The 20124-nt window shown below is 38.5% G+C and overlaps 1 protein-coding gene across 5 annotated transcripts in view; it reads left to right on the top strand.

The window, feature by feature from the left end:
• The window catches only part of dtx1 (deltex 1, E3 ubiquitin ligase), a 96561-nt gene that overhangs the window by 67084 nt on the left and 9353 nt on the right, over positions 1–20124 (top strand). For all 5 annotated transcript variants that reach the window (XR_015496804.1, XR_015496803.1, XM_087262708.1 and 2 more), the window contains 4 exon segments: positions 6631–6792; positions 11841–11902; positions 11997–12155; positions 15163–15324. Coding sequence is in view for 3 of the 5 variants with exons in the window: in XM_087262708.1 (XP_087118834.1) it covers positions 6631–6792; positions 11841–11902; positions 11997–12155; positions 15163–15324 (545 nt within the window). In the remaining 2 variants the exon portion in view is untranslated.

The following is a 20124-nucleotide window of genomic DNA, read 5'->3' as shown; positions in this document are numbered from 1 at the left end:
TCCCATTTAAAGAGCTCTAAAAGCATTGCATTAGAGTGAACTCCTCAGTCACCCTGACATGTTGTTCATGAGGATAATTTGTAATATTTAATCATGTGTTATTCATTTATTATTTTGTTGTATTAATTTTGTTTTGGTTTGTCTTTTGTTTAATAAAATAATAATCTAAAATAATCAGTTTTATTTAGATTTGTTGTTTTAATTTATTTAGTGTTTTGCTTTATTTAGAGGTTTTGTTTTGTTAATTTTATTTATTTATTTATATTTTGTTTTATTTAGTGTTTTGTTTGTTTTTAGGTTTTTGTTTTGTTTTATCATTTGTTGCGTTTTGTTTTGTTAATTGTTGTTTGGATTTATTTATTGATAATTTTTTGTCTTGTTTGTTGTGTTGCTTTATGTTGTTAATTTTAGTCTGTTTTTATTTAGTGTTTTGTTTTGTCATTTGTTTTGTTTAATAAATTTTTGCCGTTTTATTTCGATTTTTTTGTTTTGTTAATTTTATTTTTTCGGTTTCTCTTCTGTCTTTTTTGTTTTATTTTATTTAGTGTTTTGTTTCGTTTTTAGGTTTTTGTTTTGTTTTGTCATTTGTTGCATTTTGTTTTGTTAATTTTTGTTTGGTTTTATTTAGTTTATTTGTTTTGCTTGTCTGTTGTGTTTTGTTTTGTGTTGTTAATATTTGTTTTGTTTTATTTTGTTTTTCATTTTGTTTTTTGTTTGTTGTTTGTTTTTATTTCGTGTTTTATTTTGTGTTTTGTTCTTTTTTGTTAGTTTTTTTGTTTTGTTTTGTTCATTTTTTTGTTTTGTTCATTTTTGTTGTGTTGTTTCTTGTTGCATTTCGCTTTGTTATTTTTTGCTTTGTTTCATTGTTTTGTTCCCCTTCTAGGGAACTTCAACACTGCGTCTAACCAGAACGCTAGGGGAACACCTCTTTTATACGCGTCTTGAAGCACATGTGAAATCAATCTAATGTAATTAAGCAGGTGTCGTCAGACCAGAGAGTATAAAAGCCTGTACTGAGCATTCAGTATCAACTTCTTTGCTTTCAAGAAGCACGCACGTGAAAATACACACTCTTTCTGTGATCTTTCATTACTGATTTGCATACACAAAATACAAAAAAACTGACAACTTACTTTTTTATTTTGGTATGGCAGAGTGTTTAGAGTGTTTGGGAGAAGAGCATGCCCTGGTAGCATTTGAGAATGCTGACTGTGGACACTGTGACGTTCTCTCCCGTAAAGAGCTGCGCAGTCGGAGAGAGTTCTTTAATAAAGCTCCCGTGGCGCATGCTCCTCGCGGTTCGGTTCCCGCTCGTGCTGAGGCTGAGCGTCGACTTCGGTCGTGGGGTTCGCAGCTAGATCTGGCGGATGAGATGGAGACGGACTCTGTCCTTTCTCTCTCTGGATCCGTGAGATCTAATCCTCCTTCGGGAGCGTCAGAAGCACGCTCTGCGGTTTCTTCTGCGCCTCGTGGGAGGGCGGCGTCCTCCGTTTCCGAGGAAACCGAGGCGCCGCAGCAACAAATAAAAAGAGGGTCGGGGAATCTGCCGCCCCAGTCAGTGGAATATGAGGAGTTAGTGGAGGTGATTTCACGTGCTGCTGACAGGTTCGAAGTAATAGATTGGCAGCCAGCACGTGAGCAGCAGCAGCTGCGTCTGACAGGAATGCTGGATGAGAGAGAATTACCCAGCAGAGTAGATCCTCCACTAAGGGACCTCCCCTTTTGTCCCGAGCTACATGATGCGGTTTCTAAATCATGGAGAAATCCGTATTCAGCATGGTTAATGACACCAAAAACAGCTATTTATTCAGCAGTTCGTGGGCTAGGGGAAAAGGCATGTACAGTAATGCCAATGATAGAAGAGGACTTAGCGTGTCATCGTCGTTCAGATCTAAAATCTGCAAGGGTCCCTCCTTTGTTGTCGAGACCATTAAGAGTAACATCGGGTCTAGTCAGTAAAGCATATATGACGGCTGGTCAGTCTGTTGGATGCCTGCACACCATGTCAGTGCTGCAGGCATATCAGGCTGACCTAATTAAAGAGTGCCTAGATGGTGGGGGAGCAACACCCGAACAGCTTCGAGAAGCTCTTCGGGCGTCAGATCTAGCTTTAAGAGCTACTAAAGAGGCAGCCTCTAGTTTGGGGCGATCTATGGCTACCCTGGTGGCTACTGAGCGGCACCTCTGGCTGACACAAGCAGAAGTGTCAGAAACCGATAGAGCTATTCTTATGGACGCTCCAATATCGAGCTCAGGGCTCTTCGGTGACGCCGTTGATCGCGTCGCCGAATCCCTCGACAGAGTTAAAAAACGCTCTAGCTCCCTCGGGGACTTTCTCCCCCCAAGATCAAAAAGTCAGGGCCAGCCGTCAACCAGCTCCTCATATCATAAAGTACAAAGGATAAAACAAAGTCCTGACGTGTTGGGAGTCAGGCTTTCCAGGGCCCCCCCTGGACACCGAGAGCACCATTCAGCGCTCTCACTGAACCAGGGTCCGCGGAGAAAGGGAGAGACCACCTCACCACGTATGCTGGTGGGGGGCTCTGTGTCTCCCGGGGTGGGCGTTCCTCAGTGTCTGAGGGCATTGGGGGCCCCACCCCCTCTGCAGGGGGGTCAAAGAACAACCAGAGGCCAGTCTCGAGAGGCTGGTACCCCTAGCACATTTTTTTGGCAGCATGGAAACACCTGCCGATGGTGTCCCAGTGGGTCCTGTTCACAGTAGAACATGGCTACAAAATACAGTTTTGTGCACGCCCACCTCGCTTCAACGGTATTGCACCCACCATAGTGAAGCCAGAACAGGCTCTGGTTATGGAACAGGAAGTACTGGCCTTATTAATAAAAGGCGCAATAGAGCGTGTTCTCCCACTCGACAAAGAGTCAGGGTTTTACAGCCGGTATTTTATAGTTCCCAAAAAGGATGGGGGATTGCGTCCCATATTAGATCTGAGAAATCTAAATCGGTCCGTCGAGGCCCTCAGGTTCAGGATGTTAACCATCAAAAACGTGGTGTCACAAATTCAGTCCGAGGACTGGTTTGTGACGATAGACCTGAAAGACGCATACTTCCATATTTCCATCCTTCCCCAACACAGGAAATACCTGAGGTTCGCTTGCGGGGGCGAAGCGTTCCAGTATCGGGTTCTTCCATTCGGCCTAGCTCTGTCACCTCGAACCTTTACCAAAATAGTCGAAGCGGCACTAGCTCCACTTCGTATGCAGGGGATACGTATCCTAAACTACATAGACGATTGGCTAATTCTAGCTCAGACTCAAGATATGGCAGTTCGGCATCGAGATGTCGTTCTCACCCATATCAGAAGGTTGGGGTTTCGGTTAAACACCGCAAGAAGTGTGCTTGTTCCAGCCAGGACGACCATTTCTTTAGGTGTGCTATGGGACTCCATGACGATGCGAGCACGTCTGTCCCCGCCATGAATCACTTCGATTCAGTCAACCGTACACAGAGTCAAACTAGGCCAGTTCATCACTGTGAAACACTTTCAGAGGTTGTTGGGTCTCATGGCAGCAGCAGCCAGCGTGATTCCGTTCGGTCTGCTGTACATGAGACCCCTGCAGTGGTGGCTCAAATCCAGGGGGTTTTCCCTCAAGGGGAATCCTTTCCGCATGATCAAGGTCTCGCGGCGCTGCCTTCGAGCCTTAAGTATGTGGAAAATGCCCTGGTTCCTGTCCCAGAGCCCAGTGTTGGGGGCTGTCTGTCATCGCGTCATGCCTATGACAAATGCTTCTCTGACGGGCTAGGGAGCAACGGGCTTGATCCGCATGATCAAGGTCTCGCGGCGCTGCCTTCGAGCCTTAAGTATGTGGAAAATGCCCTAGTTCCTGTCCCAGGGCCTAGTGTTGGGGGCTGTCTGTCATCGCGTCATGCTTATGACAGATGCTTCTCTAACGGGCTGGGGAGCAACCCTGAGGGGGCTTCCCGCAGCGGGACGATGGGGAGAACATCATCGTTACTGGCACATAAACTGCCTGGAGATGATGGCCGTGTTTCTGGCCTTAAAACACTTTCTCCCAGATCTAAGGGGCCATCATGTTTTAGTCTGCACGAACAACACATTGGTGGTCGCTTACATCAACCAGTAGGGGGGTCTGAAGTCTCGAATGCTATGCAAACTAGCACATCGGATCCTCCTGTGGGCCCAGAACAAAATCCTGTCCATCAGGGCAATGTATGTCCCGGGCCATCTGAACATGGGAGCAGATCTCCTGTCGAGGCAGGGGGTGAGATCCAGGGAATGGAAACTTCTTCACCCCGAGGTGGTGGAGTCCATTTGGGAAAGATTAGGGAAAGCGCAGGTAGACCTGTTTGCTTCCCAAGAGACTACGCATTGCGTACTATGGGTTTCTCTCTCGCATCCAGCCCCTCTGTGACTGGTTGCCATGGTTCAGACATAGCCGAGGCTACGTCTGTATGCTTTTCCCCCGATCGCTCTGCTCCCAGGAGTCCTGGAGAGGGTCCGTCAAGACTGAGTACGGTTACTGCTGGTAGCCCCGGTTTGGCCTACCAGGATTTGGTTTTCGGACCTCATAGCCCTGCTGGCGGGTCTCTCGTGGGAGATCCCCATCAGCAGGGACCTTCTGTCCCAGGGGGGAGGAATGATACTTCATCCCCTACCCGACCTGTGGAAACTGTGGGTGTGGCCTCTGAGGGGGCCCACCTCATAGAGTATGGACTGTCAACCGAGGTTGCTCAGACCATTCTAAGCTCCAGGGCTCCCTCCACAAGGAAGCTTTATGCCCTAAAATGGGCTCTCTTTTCAGCTTGGTGCAGAGAACACCAGCTGAACCCAGTCAGCTGCCAGGTAGCCTCAGTGCTGGAATTTCTCCAAGATCGCCTGTCTAATGGGTTAGCTGCATCCACTCTGAGAGTGTACGTGTCAGCTATAGCGGCCTACCGTTCTCCCCTAGATGATGAGTCACTAGGACAGGATCCGCTAATTCGTCGCTTCCTTCGTGGAGCCATAAGGCTAAGGCCTGTCAGCACACACAGGGTACCGACATGGGATTTAACATTGGTGCTCGAGGGCATCTCTGTTCCCCCATTTGAGCCACTGCAGGAGGCGTCAGATAAGTTTCTGACACTAAAAACAGCTTTCTTATTAGCTATTTCTTCCTTAAAAAGGGTTGGTGACCTCCAGGCTTTGTCGGTTGCACCTTCATTTCTGGAGTTTGCTCCAGGCATGTCCAAAGCCTTTCTTTATCCCAGACCGGGGTACGTGCCTAAGGTGCCCACTCATGTGGCGAGACCTGCTGTGCTACAGGCCTTTAACCCGCCCCCATTTCAGTCGTCGGACCAAGAGAAGTTAAACTTACTCTGCCCAGTTAGAGCTCTGAATACATATGTTAACCGGGTTATCAACTGGAGAAAGAGTGAACAGTTACTGGTCTGCTTCGGACCCTCAAAAAGGGGGAGTCCGGCAAATAAGCAGACAATAAGTAATTGGATAGTTGAGACTATCTCATTTACCTATCAGGCTGCTGGACGCCCTGCACCTAAATTTGTTAAGGCCCACTCCACAAGGGCTGTCGGGGCCTCCAAAGCTTCTATTTCGGGCTCAGCCCTTTCTGACATTTGTTTGGCGGTAGGATGGTCGACTCCACATACATTTGTGCGTCACTATCAACTCGATGTAGACCCCTCACCAGGGTCCTCTATTCTCACTGCGTAGTGTGCGTTCACAGTCAGCAGTGAGTCTGGCCTAGTGGGTATTGCGTTCCCCTAGCGTTCTGGTTAGACGCAGTGTTGAAGTTCCCTAGAAGGGGAACGTCTCGGGTTACGTATGTAACCATAGTTCCCCGAGAGGGAACGAGACACTGCGTATTCCGCCATACTCTCTTCTGCCTGTTACTTCTTTCAAGCAAATTCGAAGTTGATACTGAATGCTCAGTACAGGCTTTTATACTCTCTGGTCTGACGACACCTGCTTAATTACATTAGATTGATTTCACATGTGCTTCAAGACGCGTATAAAAGAGGTGTTCCCCTAGCGTTCTGGTTAGACGCAGTGTCTCGTTCCCTCTCGGGGAACTATGGTTACATACGTAACCCGAGACGTTTTGTCTTTTGTTGTGTTTTGTTCATTTTTGTTTGCTTTTATTTAGTGTTTTGTTTTATTTCATTTTTGTTTAGTTTTGTCTTTTGTTGTGTTTTGTTTTGTTCATTTTTGATTTATTTCATTGCTTTGTTTTGTCTCTTGATGTGTGTTGTTCATTTATGTTTGGGTTTATTTAGTGTTTTGTTTTGTCTCTTGTTGTGTTTTGCTTTGTTAATTTTTGTTTTGTTTTTTTCCTTTGTTGTGTTTTGCTTTGTTCATTTTTGTTTAGTTTTTTCTTTTATTTAGTGTTTTGTTTTATTTAGATTTTTGTTTTGTTGTGCTTTGTTCATTTTTGTTGTTTGGTTTTTTGTTTTGTCTCTTGTTGTGTTTTTTATTTTTGTTTGTTTTTATTTGGGGTTTTGTTTTGTTTGTTTTTTGTTGTGTTTTGTTTTGTTTGTCTTTTGTTGTGTTTTGTTTGTTTTGTCTTTAGTTGTGTTTTGTTAATTGCTCTAAGAGGATTAGTCTTCTTTTACGCGTGATTATGCTAAATGTATGTGTTTTGGTGTGTTTTCAGGAATGACGGGTATCCTGCTGTGCGCCGCCGGTCTGCCCGTGTGTTTGACTCGAGCTCCGAAACCCATCCTTCATCCTCCGCCGGTCAACAAGAGCGACCTGAAGCCGGTGCCAGGAATCAACAGCATCCGACGCAAAACCAAGAAAAAACACCTGCGCAAAGGTGAGGACACACTCTAACACTCTCTCTAGCCACATTACATTTTATATTACAGTTTGCATGTTCTCCCCGTGTTGGTGTGGGTTCCCTCCGGGTGCTCCGGTTTCCCCTACAGTCCAAACACATGCACTATAGGGGAACTGATGAACTAAATTGTCTATAGTGTATGAGTGTGTGTGTGAATGAGCGTGTATGGATGTTTCCCAGTACTGGATTGTGGCTGGAAGGGCATGTAAAACATGTGCTGAAATAGTTGGCGGTTCATTCCACTGTGGTGACCTCTGAAATAGAAACTAAGCCAAAGGAAAATGAATGAGGTATATCATCAGGAAGTGATTATTTTGTTCTCTTTGGTTCATTGGATGGAAACAGCACAAATCCAAACGTCTAATTCACATCGTTGGATGAACACACAGCTTCTATCTGTCATTGATTTTTGTGTCTCTTTTCTGCTGACCTGAGCAGAGCAGAGTTTGTGAAAGGAGCATCTGAAGCTTCCTCTTACACAAACACATTACGACAACAGTAGATCTGTTTACAGAGACGCTTTAATGCTAAAACCAAGAGTCGATGGTGTACTGAAGGCATCAGATGGTAAAGGTCAAAGAGCTGTTTGTTATTTTGAAGACTATATTTGACACTGCAGTGTTTCCTCTGGGATTTTTTTTCCAGCTGTGGCGGCCAGGCAGGCCTTTTTTTTTTTTACACAGATCTACCAACTACCTGTGGCTTTAGTATTTCAATGACAAATGTCGTGAGTGCAGTATTAGAAGGTCGAGATTGCATTTATGTAATAGATTTCCTCTGCTCGTGCACAAAACTTCTTGCACGCCCCCTCAAATATATGCCGCTTCAAGAGCGCGCAGATCTTCATGTGCGCTCTCAAACAAAGGCTTCTGGATGTGATTTAGTGCGTTTATGTAACGAGTATGTCTCCAGCATTTATTAGTTTTGCTAGGAATGTTTATAAATGTCTCTAATAGACCTACAGAGCAGTATTAATGCATCCTGAAGTAAAGTGAAACGGCTATACGTCGTGTTTGCTGGCCTCACCCATCACGCACCTGTCAGTCAGTCAGTCAGCACGTCACCTTAAAGGGTTAAACAAATGACGCACAGCACTACTACGGTTACAGAAAAGTTTGCGCTATTATAATTAACTTACACTGTAATACATTTTGGTGCGATTATTATTACCCGCTATTAAAAAATAAATGTTTTGAATGAGAAGCTGTATTGTAGCCATGGCGGGATGAATTTTGGCGTGAAAGAATGAATGTAGTGGAAACCATGCACTGAGATCTTCTCCTTTGTGTACTTTATAGGGTGACAGGATTTATGACTATAGCTGTAAAAGTAGCTATGCAACAGATATAAGAACTCTGGATTTGTCCTTTATGGTTTTCCGGAGTCATGTGAGGACTGATGAACGTCTGCTTCTGTCTGTTTTTTTTTATTGTGTTTTTGACAAAAGGTACAGTACATTAAAGGTATTCAACGACAAAGGTATTTCCGTTTTTTTTTTTTTTTTTAACCGTACATGAATTTTAAACAGAGACAAGTGAACCTAATAAACATTATTATGAAAAGGAAATGCATTAAATAAAAATATATATTAATAATAATAAGAAATAATAATAATAAAAATGAGAATAAAATAAAAATAAATTTACAAAATAAATAAATAAATAAAATAAATAAAAAAAGGGGTGTGGGGGTGGGGGTGGGGTTAGGAATTTATGTTTGGAGGAGTACATTAGTCTCAATATGAATTATTAGAGGGTCCTATGTTTTGAAAAATGTTTTGTTTGATCCTCTGAGAAAAGATTTAATTTTTTCTGTTTTCAAAAATAGCATTACATCACTAAGCCAAAGTGACAGTTTAGGTGGCATTGGCGGTTTCCACTCCATAAGAATTCTTCTTCTAGCTATTAATGTTACAAAGGCAAAGGCGTTTTCTATTTCTTTGGCTACATGGATGTCCTCATTTGCTACTCCAAAAATAGCCATTTCCGGATTTGGTTGAATTCTTAAATTGAAGGCTGAGTTTAAAATTTCAAATATTGAAGACCAAAATTATCTCAGTTTGTCACATGACCAGAACATATGGGTTAGGTCTGCCTTGTATGAGTTGCAACGATCGCATGTTTCATCTATACTGGGGTAGATTTTAGCCAGTTTAGTTTTGCTGTAGTGAATATGGTAAAGAATTTTCATCTGAATCAGATTAAGACGCGCACATGATGAAGTCTTGTTTATAATTTTGCTTCTGTCTGTTTTTATGTGTTTGCATTGTTTTATATATATATATATATATATATATATATATATATATATATATATATATATATATATATATATATATATATATCAACATTCAATTAAATACAATGCTCTATTTTAATGATCAAGATACAAGTCTAAACCGTATGACACGAAAGCATTACGGCCGTGTCTAAGTCCACTTTAGCTTCACTCAAAAAGATTTTTTTTTTTTTGCTTGTTCACGCCACTTATTTAAAATGAGTTGAAACAACGTATATCTTGAGATTTTATTAGGAAAGCTTAATTTTTTTTTATGTTCAATCCACTTAAATTTGTTAACAGTCTTAAGTTAACTTTATCGATTTGTGTTGGGACATCATGAATAAATTGTGTGGAACCCTGCTTTTTTTACAGTGTATTTTAAGGATAGATAAATACGCTCTGCACCCCGGCGCATGGTCTAACAGGGTTGTGCTTATTCTCTTAATGAGTTCTGGGTGTGTTTTGGGCATAACGTGCATTAAACCAATCAGAGTCTCATCTCACATTCCCTTTAAGAGTCAGTTGCGTCGCTCCATGGTGCATTTGCTATTTACATGGCGGACTTTGTAAGTGTAAAAACTGAAATCTTCACTAGCGAGAAAACAGTTAAACAGAGCATCTGCAGCGCGAGTATAAAGAATGAGCCTCCTCCATTCAGCCTCTTTACTTTCTCTTTACTTTTTCTCTTTACTCCTTTACTTTGACGGAGTGAGGAAACGGTGGAAACTCACTCCACTGAACACATCAATTAGCCCACATATTAATTTCCTTTGTTAAGTGCAAGGATTTGTTTCAAAACTATTTCTAAATTCAGTTCTAATCTCCAGCAAAGAAATAAATGAGCAATAATAATGAAGTGTGGTCAGGAAACTGAGCTATATCCAAACACACGCCCTGTTCTTATGCCCCATATGGTGATGCAGACGTCTCCAAAACCCCACAGAAGGACAAATCTAAACTTGTTTTTAATAAAACTAATATCTGCAGATAATCAATAATACTGTAAATGATAATAACATTATACAGATGCAGATTATTATGAATAAACTGAAAAAGCCACCCGAGATGAGGCATCAAGGCAGTGGTGTTTATATTTATATAGAAAATAATCATTTTTGTAACGTTTTAATTGTTTTCATCTGTAAAGATATTTGTGTACTGCTGTACATCCTGTGTGTATTCAGCAATGTGTAAGTGTTTGGAGCTGCATAGGTGCATAACTAACGTGCTCTGCGATGGACTAGTTTCAATATCTGTCAACTTCAGTTCCTCAAAATTGCAGCAATGCACATTAACACACCTCCTTTATAGACCAGCACACCCACGAGTCCACAGAGTGGTGCAAATGAGTTTGCTATTTAAACAATGTGGCGCAAAACATGAAAATGACTGTTGTGCTGGTCTGAAAATAGCAACAAATCACACAAAACACATCCTGCGCCTTATTGCGCCAGAGTATGATAGGGCCTATTGACTGTAAATATATGTCCACGTATGTGTACTGCATTAACAGTCAAGTACAGTTGATGTCAGAATTATAAGCCCGTCTGTATATAATTTCTGTTTAACAGAAAGATTTCTTCAACACATTTCTAAGCATAATAGTTTTACTAACTCATCTCTAATAACTGATTTATTTTAATATAATACATAATATTTGACTAGATCTTCTTCAGGATACTAGTATTCAGCTTAAATTAATTTTAAACATTTAAAGGCTTCACTAGGTTAATTAGGGTAAAGTTAGGGTAATTAGGCAAGTCATTGTATAACAGTGTTCTGGAGACAATCCAAAGCAAATATTGCTAAAGGTGGCGAATAATATTAACCTTAAAATAGGTTAAAACAAATCAAAAACTGCTTTTATTCTAGCTGAAATAAAACAAATAAGACTTTCTCCAGATGGAAGAATATGATAGGAAATACTGTGAAAATTTCCTGAATCTGTTCAACATCATTTGGGAAATATTTGAAGAAGAAAACACTCACAGAAGGGTGAATAATTCTGACTGTATATAGTTTAATTGATTACAAACGTGTATAGAATATTTTATTTTGATTTCAATATGCAATTACTTAGCTTAACTCTAAAAAGAAGTATAAATTATTAAAAAATAAAAAAAATATATTTCATTTAAATACCTTTACATTGTACAATGGTGTACATTTTAATTAAATTAAATTTAATTTAATTTAATTTAATTTAATTTCATTTCATTTTATTTCATTTCATTTCATTTTAGAACATGATGTTCAATGGCTCATTAAGCTGTCTTCAGCATTTTGAACTGTTATAGAAAGTGTTAAAGAACAAATATGTACATGTAAGTCAGCTAAGTATGAATGCTAAAAATATGCAACTCATTCATTAATTCGACTAGATATCCTGGTTTCCTTCGGCTTGGTCCCGTATTTATCAGGGGTCAACACAGCGGAATGAACCGGCAACTATTCTAGCATATGTTTTACCCTTTCAGCCACAACCCAGTATCAGGAAACATCCATACACACTCATTCAATCACACACACACACACACACACACACACACACACACACTCATGCACTGCGGCCCAGTTATTTCATCAATTCCCCTGTAAGCGCATGTGTTTGGACCGTGGGGGGAAATTGTAGCACCCAGAGGAATCCCGCGCTAACATGGAGAGTACATAAAAAAATATGCAACTAAGAATGCATAAATATCAAGTTTAAACACTACAGCTGTAAGTTTTGTGTGTATTTCCAGGTAAAAGCCCGGAGGATGTGGTCCGCCGCTACACAGAGAAGATCAAGTGTGCTCCAGAAGAGGTGATTATTGCACAGATGAGGCTGATGTGTGTTTTCTGTCGTCCGCTGATGGACTTAATGAACGTGTGTGTGTGTGTGTGTGTTTCTCCGTCAGGACTGCACCATCTGCATGGAGAGACTGAGCTCTGCGTCTGGATATGAGGGAGTTCTGAGCTGCAAGAGCATCAAGCCTGAGCTGGTGGGCAAACTGGGCAAATGCGGACACTTGTACCACCTTCTGTGCCTCGTGGCCATGTATAACAACGGCAACAAGGTCAGAATACCATCAGGACAGCTTTAATGTGTTTTGTGTGTGTAGTAACCAGAGCTGGATAGATTACAAGTTACTGATTGCAAATTACATGACAAAACTTGTTGTCTGTAGTATAATATGTTATGCTTTTATTGTAGTGTAACCTGACTACTTTTAGATTACATTTGGATTACTTTTTTATTAATGATTACAAATTACGTGACATTTGTGAGTCACTTGTAGTCAGTACTATAATCTCTTAGATTACACTTGTATGGTAGCGCAATTGGCTTCTTTTGGATTACATTTGGATTACTTTGGCAAATTTTGTAGTCAGTAGTATAATCTCATAGATTACACTTGTATGGTAGCACAATTGGCTGATTTTGGATTACATTTGGATTACTTCGGCAAATTTTGTAGTCAGTAAAATAATCTCTTAGATTACGGTTTTATGGTAGTATAATCTGACTACTTTTGGGTTACATTTGGATTACTTTATTACTGATTACAATTTACATGACAACATTTCTAGTCAGTAGTATAATCTCTTAGATTATGCTTTTATCGTAGTGTAATCTGGCTACTTTTGGCTTACTCTGTGACAAACTTTATAGTCAGTAGTATAATCTCTTATGATTTTATGGTAGTACTTTTGTATGGTTGTACTTTTGTACTTTTGTATGGTTGTACTTTTAGTATGGGACTACTTTTGGTTTACATTTGGGTTACTTTATCAACAGTTACAAATTACGTGACAAATTTTGTAGTCAGTATTATAATCTCTTAGATTATGCTTTCATGGTAGTTTAATCTGACTACTTTTGGATTACATTTGGATTACTTTGACAAACTTTATAGTCAGTAGTATAATCTGTTATGCTTTTATGGTAGAGTATTCTGACTACTTTTGGATTACATTTGGATTACTTTATTAATAGTTACAAATTACGTGAAAAGTTTTGTAGTCAGTAAAATAATCTCTTAGATTCCGCTTTTATGGTAGCGTAATCTGACTACTTTTGGATTACATTTGGATTACTTTGACAAACTTTACAGACAGTAGTATAATCTCTTATAGAATGATTTTATGGTAGCGTATTCTGACTATGTTTGGATTACATTTGAATTATATTTGGATTACTTTATTAATAGTTACAAATTACATGACAGATTTTGTAGTCAGTAATATAATCTCCTGGATTACGCTTTTATGGTAGTGTAATCTGGCTACTTTTGGTTTGCATTTGGATTTCTTTATTGCTGGTTACAATTTACATGACAAAATTTCTATTCAGTAGTATAATCTCTTAGAATAGGCTTTTATGGTAGCATAATCTGACTACTTTTGGATTACATTTGGATTACTTTAACAAATTTTATATTCAGTAGTATAATCTCCTAGAATATGCTTTTATGATAGTGTAATCTGGCTACTTTTGGCTTACACTTTGACAAACTTTATAGTCAGTAGTATAATCTGTTATGCTTTTATGGTAGCGTATTCTGACTACTTTTGGTTTACATTTGGGTTACTTTATTAATGGTTACAAATTACATCACAAATTTTGTAGTCAGTAATATAATCTCTTAGATTACGATTTTATGGTAGCGTAATCAGACTACTTTTGAATTACAATTGGATTACTTTGACAAACCTTATTGTCAGTAGAATAATCTCTTAAATTATGCTTTTAGGGTAGCTTTATCTGACTACTTTTGGATTACATTTGGATTACTTTGACAAACTTTACAGTCAGAAGTGTAATCTCTTATGATTTTATGGTAGCGTATTCTGACTACTTTTGGTTTACATTTGGATTACTTTATTAATAGTTACAAATTACAAGATAAGTTTTGTAGTCAATAATATAATCTCTTAGATTATGCTTTTAATGGTAGCATAATCAGACTACTTTTGAATTACAATTGGATTACTTTGACAAACTTTATTGTCAGTAGTATAATCTCTTAATTTACTCTTTTAGGGTAGCGTAATCTGACTACTTTTGGATTACATTTGTATTTGACAAACTTTACAGTCAGTAGTATAACCTCTTATAGTATGATTTTATGGTAGCGTAATCTGACTACGTTTGGATTACATTTGAAATATATTTGCATTACTTTATTAATAGTTAAAAATTACATGACAGATTTTGTAGTCAGTAATATAATCTCTTAGATTATGCTTTTATGATAGTGTAATCTGGCTACTTTTGGTTTACATTTGGATTACTTTATTGCTGATTATAATTTACATGACAAAATTTGGATTCAAGAGTATAATCTCTTAGATTAGGCTTTTATGGCAGCATAATCTGACTACTTTTGGATTACATTTCGATTAATTTAACAAATTTTATAGTCAGTTGTATAATCTCTTATGATTTTATGGTAGCGTATTCTGACTACTTTTGATTTACATTTGGATTACTTTAGCAAATGTTATAGTCAGTAGTAGAATCTCTTACATTACGCTTTTATGGTAGCATAATCTGACTACTTTTGGATTACATTTGGATTACTTTAACACATTTTATTGTCAGTAGTATAATTTCTTAGAATATGCTTTTATGGTAGAGTAATCTGACTACTTTTGGATTACATTTGCATTACTTTGACAAACTTTACAGTCAGAAGTATAATCTCTTATAGTATGCTTTTATGGTAGAGTAATCTGACTATTGGATTACATTTGAATTACATTTGGATTACTTTATTAATAGTTACAAATTACGTGACAAATTTTGTAGTCCGTTTAGATTACTTTACTGATTACAAATTACATTATAAAATGTGTAGTCAGTACTATAATCTCCTAGATTACAGATCTCCTAGACACTTTTATGGCAGCATAATCTACATCTAAAAATCACTGTTCATGCTGTTTAAAATGTGTGTCACATTAATATAAATTAATGATGGGTAAAAAAAATGCAACTATGAGGATATAAAAAAATTGCAACATAATTTTGCTCATCAATCTTGCATCTCAGCACATAAAGTGTGTGTTTGTGTGTTTTAGGATGGCAGTCTGCAGTGTCCCACCTGTAAGGCAATCTATGGGGAGAAAACGGGCACGCAGCCGCCGGGGAAAATGGAGTACCACATTATCCCTCATTCCCTCCCGGGACACTCCGATATCAAAACCATCCGCATCGTCTACGACATTCCTGCTGGAGTCCAGGTACACACACACACACACACACACACACCTGACTCGAATCACGGAAACACCACTTTTTACACAAATTAGCTGTGATCAGTCTCCTTGAGCAACATTTGTTTTGGATTGTTTATAGAACAAACCACTGTTATACAATGACTTGCCTAATTACCCTAACTTTACCTTAATTAATCTAATGAAGCCTTTAAATGTCACTTTAAGCAGAATACTAGTGTCTTGAAGAATATCTAGTCAACTATTATGTGCTGTCATCATGGCAAAGATAAAAGAAATTAATTATTAGAGGTAAGTTATTAAACTAGTATATACATATAAACTTGACCTATGCATATGCACCTATAGATATATATGCATTGATCAAGCTTATATGTATATGCGAGTGTGTACAGGTGTGTTTGCATGCACCAAGTTTATATGTATGCATGTTATGGGTATATATGCAAGAATCGAGTTTAATTATATAAGCAAGGATATGTGGGTGTATGCATGCAGCAAGTTTATTTGTATATACGCAAGTTTCATTTAGAGTATGTTGTAGTGAACATCCAATAGTATAGGTGTATACACCAGTAATCTATAGGTGTATATGCACGTTTTATGCTATTAAAGTATTGATAGCCCTTCATTTTTTTTCACATTTGTTTATTTTACAGCTTTATTCCAAAATGGATTAAATTGATTGATTTCCTCAACATTCTACACACAATCCTCCATAGTGACGATGTGAAAAAAAGAGTTTTTGAAATTGTTGCAAATTCATTACAAATAAAACAGCTGTAAAATCAGATGTGCATCAGTATTCACAACCTTTGCTCAATAGTTTGTTGATGCACCTTTGGCAGTGATTACAGCCTCAAGTCTTTCTGAATATGATGCCACAAGCTCGGCACACCTGTCTTTAGGAATTGTTGCCCATTCCTCTCTGCAGTACCTCTCAAGCTCTATCAGGTTGGATGGGAAGCGACAGTGTACAGCCCTTTTCAGATCTCTCCAGAGATGTTCAATAGGATTTAGGTCTGGGCTCTGGCTGGGCCACTCAAAGACATTCACTGAGTTGTTGTTGTGCCACTCCATTGATATTTTGGCGGTGTGCTTTGGGTCATTGTCCTGCTGGAAGATGAACCGTCGCCCCAGTCTGAGGTGAAGAGCACTCTGAAGCAGGTCTTCATTCAGGATGTCTCTGTACATTGCTGCATTCATCTTTCCCTCTATCCTGACTAGTCTTCCAGTTCCTGCTGCTGAAACACATTCCCAAAGCATGATGCCAACACCACCATGCTTCACTGTATGGATGCTATTAGCCTGCTGATGATTGCTGCCTGCTTTTCTCAAAACAAAACCCCTGACATTCACTCCAAAGAGTTCAATTTAAGTCTCATCAGACCAGAGAATTTAGTTTCTGATGCTCTGAGAGTCCTTCAGATGCCTTTTGGCAAATTCCAGGCGGGAAGTGTCTTCCGTCTGGCCACTCTACCATACAGGCCTGATTGGTGGATTACTGCAAAGATGGATGTCCTTATGTAAGATTCTCCTCTATCCACAGAAGAACACTGGAGCTCAGACAGAGTGATCATCAGGTTATTGATCACCTCCCTAACTAAGGCCCTTCTCCCCCGATCACTCAGCTTAGATGGTCGGCCAGCTCTAGGAAGAGTCCTTGTCATCTTCCACTTATGGATGATGGAGCAGCAGAAAAGTTTCTGTAACCTTCCCCAGAGTTGTGCCTCGACACAATCCTGTCTCAGAGGTCTACAGACAATTCCTTTGTCTTCATGCTTGGTTTGTGCTTTGACATGCACTGTCAACCCTGGGCCCTTATATAGACAGCTGTAGCCTTTTCAGATCATGTCCAATCAGCTGAATTGACCACAAGTGAACTCCAAAGAAGCTGCTGAAACATCTCAAGAATGATCAGTGGAAACAGAATGTACCTGAGCTCAATTTAGAGCTTCAAAAAAGGTTGTGAATACTGATGTGTATCTGATTTTACAGCTTTTTTTATTTTAAATGAATTTTCAACAATTTCAAAAACTCTTTTTCCACATCGTCATTATGTGTAGAATGTTGAGGAAATCAATTAATTTAATCTATTTTGGAATAAGCCTGTAACATAAACAAATGTGGAAAAAGTGAAGCGCTATCAATACTTTCCGGATGCACTGTATGTGTTGATGAGCAAAGTGTGCTTTAAATCCTACACTGTGCCTGATTGTTTACTGCTAAATGTTGCTGTTGAATCGCCCAGTGCTGATTCTCCTGCAGATCAGCGTTTAATGCTGTACGTCACTGGCGGTTTGCTCAGAATGACCTGTGGGCGTTCGGCTTCTGGTCAGTGTGTGTTTACGGTATATTTTAGCATCTGTTAGGCAGGAAGTGGCTGAGTGGGGTTTCCTGTTCATCGAGGACTGCTAAGTGTCTCTTATTCTGCATGATTGTCCTCCTACTCACTTTCTCAACTCTTGTGTCAACTGATTGTAATGTAAAACAGATCTGTAGCCAGGGTGGGGTTTGGGTAGTTCGTCCCCTTACTGTCAAATGCACAGAATTTGTCTCATACATGAGCTTATTTGTCCTATTTTACTGCAATGCGATCATAAATATTGAAAATAACTCATCACAAAAGGCTTTACGCGGAATCTGATGTACAGTGCTCAACATAAATGAGAACAACTCACTATAAAATTAATATTTCTATTAATATCTCAGTGAATATAGCTAATTTATATTGGTGCATTTGAATAAAACACATTTATTAAATGGATATATTTATTAAAATAATATTTTATTAACCAAAAATACTTAGAAATAGAAAGATAATCCATTTAAATTCATGAAAATTGTAAAAAGAATTACAAACTACAAAACTTAAATAAAAAAATTGTTTCTCTTGAATTTTCCTCTTTTTAATTTTTAATTTAATATTTTCCCTAACATATAAATTTGGGTGTGGTAACTTTGGAGCGTTATCAAGTTATTTTGTTAGATAAGCTTAAGATTTAACTTCAGTACTGACTAATCTAATGTATATGCACAAATACAATATTGTAAAGCTTCTTACATCCAGTATTAATTTAAATGAGTGATTTTTTTAATATTTTCTGTGATCTGAGGTTTTATTTTAATGTATTTGTCAAGAAACATCAGATAGTTATTGTATTTAACTACCACCAAATAAATAACTGACAAATCCTGCTGACCATCTGCCTCTCAGCCAATCACATTTCACATAACCTAATTGATATTCGTGAAGCATGCACAGCTGGCCAATCAGGGAGGCCTTGGTTTGTTCTGTTTATACTGAAATCACAAAAGTTTTAGACACTATTTACAGTGCTCAACATAAACGAGCACACCCCAGTTTAAAAATGAACATTTTTATTAATTTCTCAGTGAATATTAATAATATATTTTGCTGCATTTAAACGAAACAGATTTATTAAACGGATATATTTATTAAAATAACATTTTGGTCACCAAACATCTTTAGAAAAAGAGAGATAATACAATTAAATTCAAACAAAATATTGGGGAAAAACTGACAAATTATAAAATTTCACCAAATTTATATATATATATATATATATATATATATATATATATATATATATATATATATATATATATATATTTTTTTTTTTTTTCCAATTTTGCTCTTTTTAAACATTTTAATTCACCATTTTTCGCAGAAAACATATTTCTAGAGGTGTCATTGACTTGAAAATTTCCCCAAATGTTGGTAACAATCAAGCAAACCCATATATGCAAAGAAAACAAAACTCATTAGTTTACTAATGAAGTTATGCTTAATAAAATTAAATGATGCAGGGAAAAAGTATTGAACACATGAAGAAAGAAAAGTGTAGTTCAGCAGGGAAAGCCCAGACAGCAGCTGAAATCTCTCAGTAGTTCTTCAGTAATCCTCTGCCCTTCCTCAGTGTGAAAGAACATCAGCTGCTTCAGTCCAACATCTACATTAGCAGGAGGATGAACCTTCTAAAACCTTCGTTGCAGCATATTTATAAACGCAACACTGACGACCCGTAACTCCAAACTATTTTTCTTCTCCCAATTGTTTTGGTAACACAACGTGGCGTCTCTCTGGCGTCTGAACACACTCTATCAGGTAAAAACAGTCTTCGAAGCTATCATGCATATTAATGAAGGTACACCACATACACAATAGAGGGCGCTGATTGGTTTGAACCAAGCCTTTTTCATGAATTAATGCTAAAAGCTCAAACGTGTCACATTGTACCCCCAGGTACAGACGTCCAGTCTACACGCTGGAATACACACAAGAATCTAATCGACATGATGCAGCTTAAAAAATTTGTTACAAGCTGGACGACCGAATTTGCTCAAAATAACGCAAAAACAACCAATTTTCACATTTTTGCTAAGTATATGTGTCATAATAGTGTTTAGCAGTGTGGGACACATATATGACTGTCAGCAGCTCAAAAAATGTTTTGGTGTTTCGTAACGTTTTAAGGCTCGTACACACCGGGACGCTTTTCGTTTGCGTTTTATTGTCAGCGTTTTTCAAGACATTTTCCAAATTTTTCCAGACTTTTTTTTTAAATGACGCTTTTACGCCTGACGTTTTGTGCGTTGGTGTGCACAATCACTTTGACAACTTTAATTTAGTCACGAGGCGTTAAACGTCGACAGAAAATGCGAGCAGAAAGTGTCTCGGTGTGCACGGGACTTTAAGCTGCAGCATCAAAAAAGCCTTTCATATAAAGAATTAAAGAGCCCTTATTATACATGAAATAGGGTCATATTTGGGTTGTAAGGGTC

Source organism: Danio rerio, chromosome 8 (genome assembly GCF_052040795.2).
Source record: "Danio rerio strain M-AB ecotype USA chromosome 8, GRCz13ab, whole genome shotgun sequence".
Taxonomy (NCBI): domain Eukaryota; kingdom Metazoa; phylum Chordata; class Actinopteri; order Cypriniformes; family Danionidae; genus Danio; species Danio rerio.
Note: the sequence above shows the minus strand (reverse complement) of the source record. Positions and strands in the feature narration are given on the sequence as shown.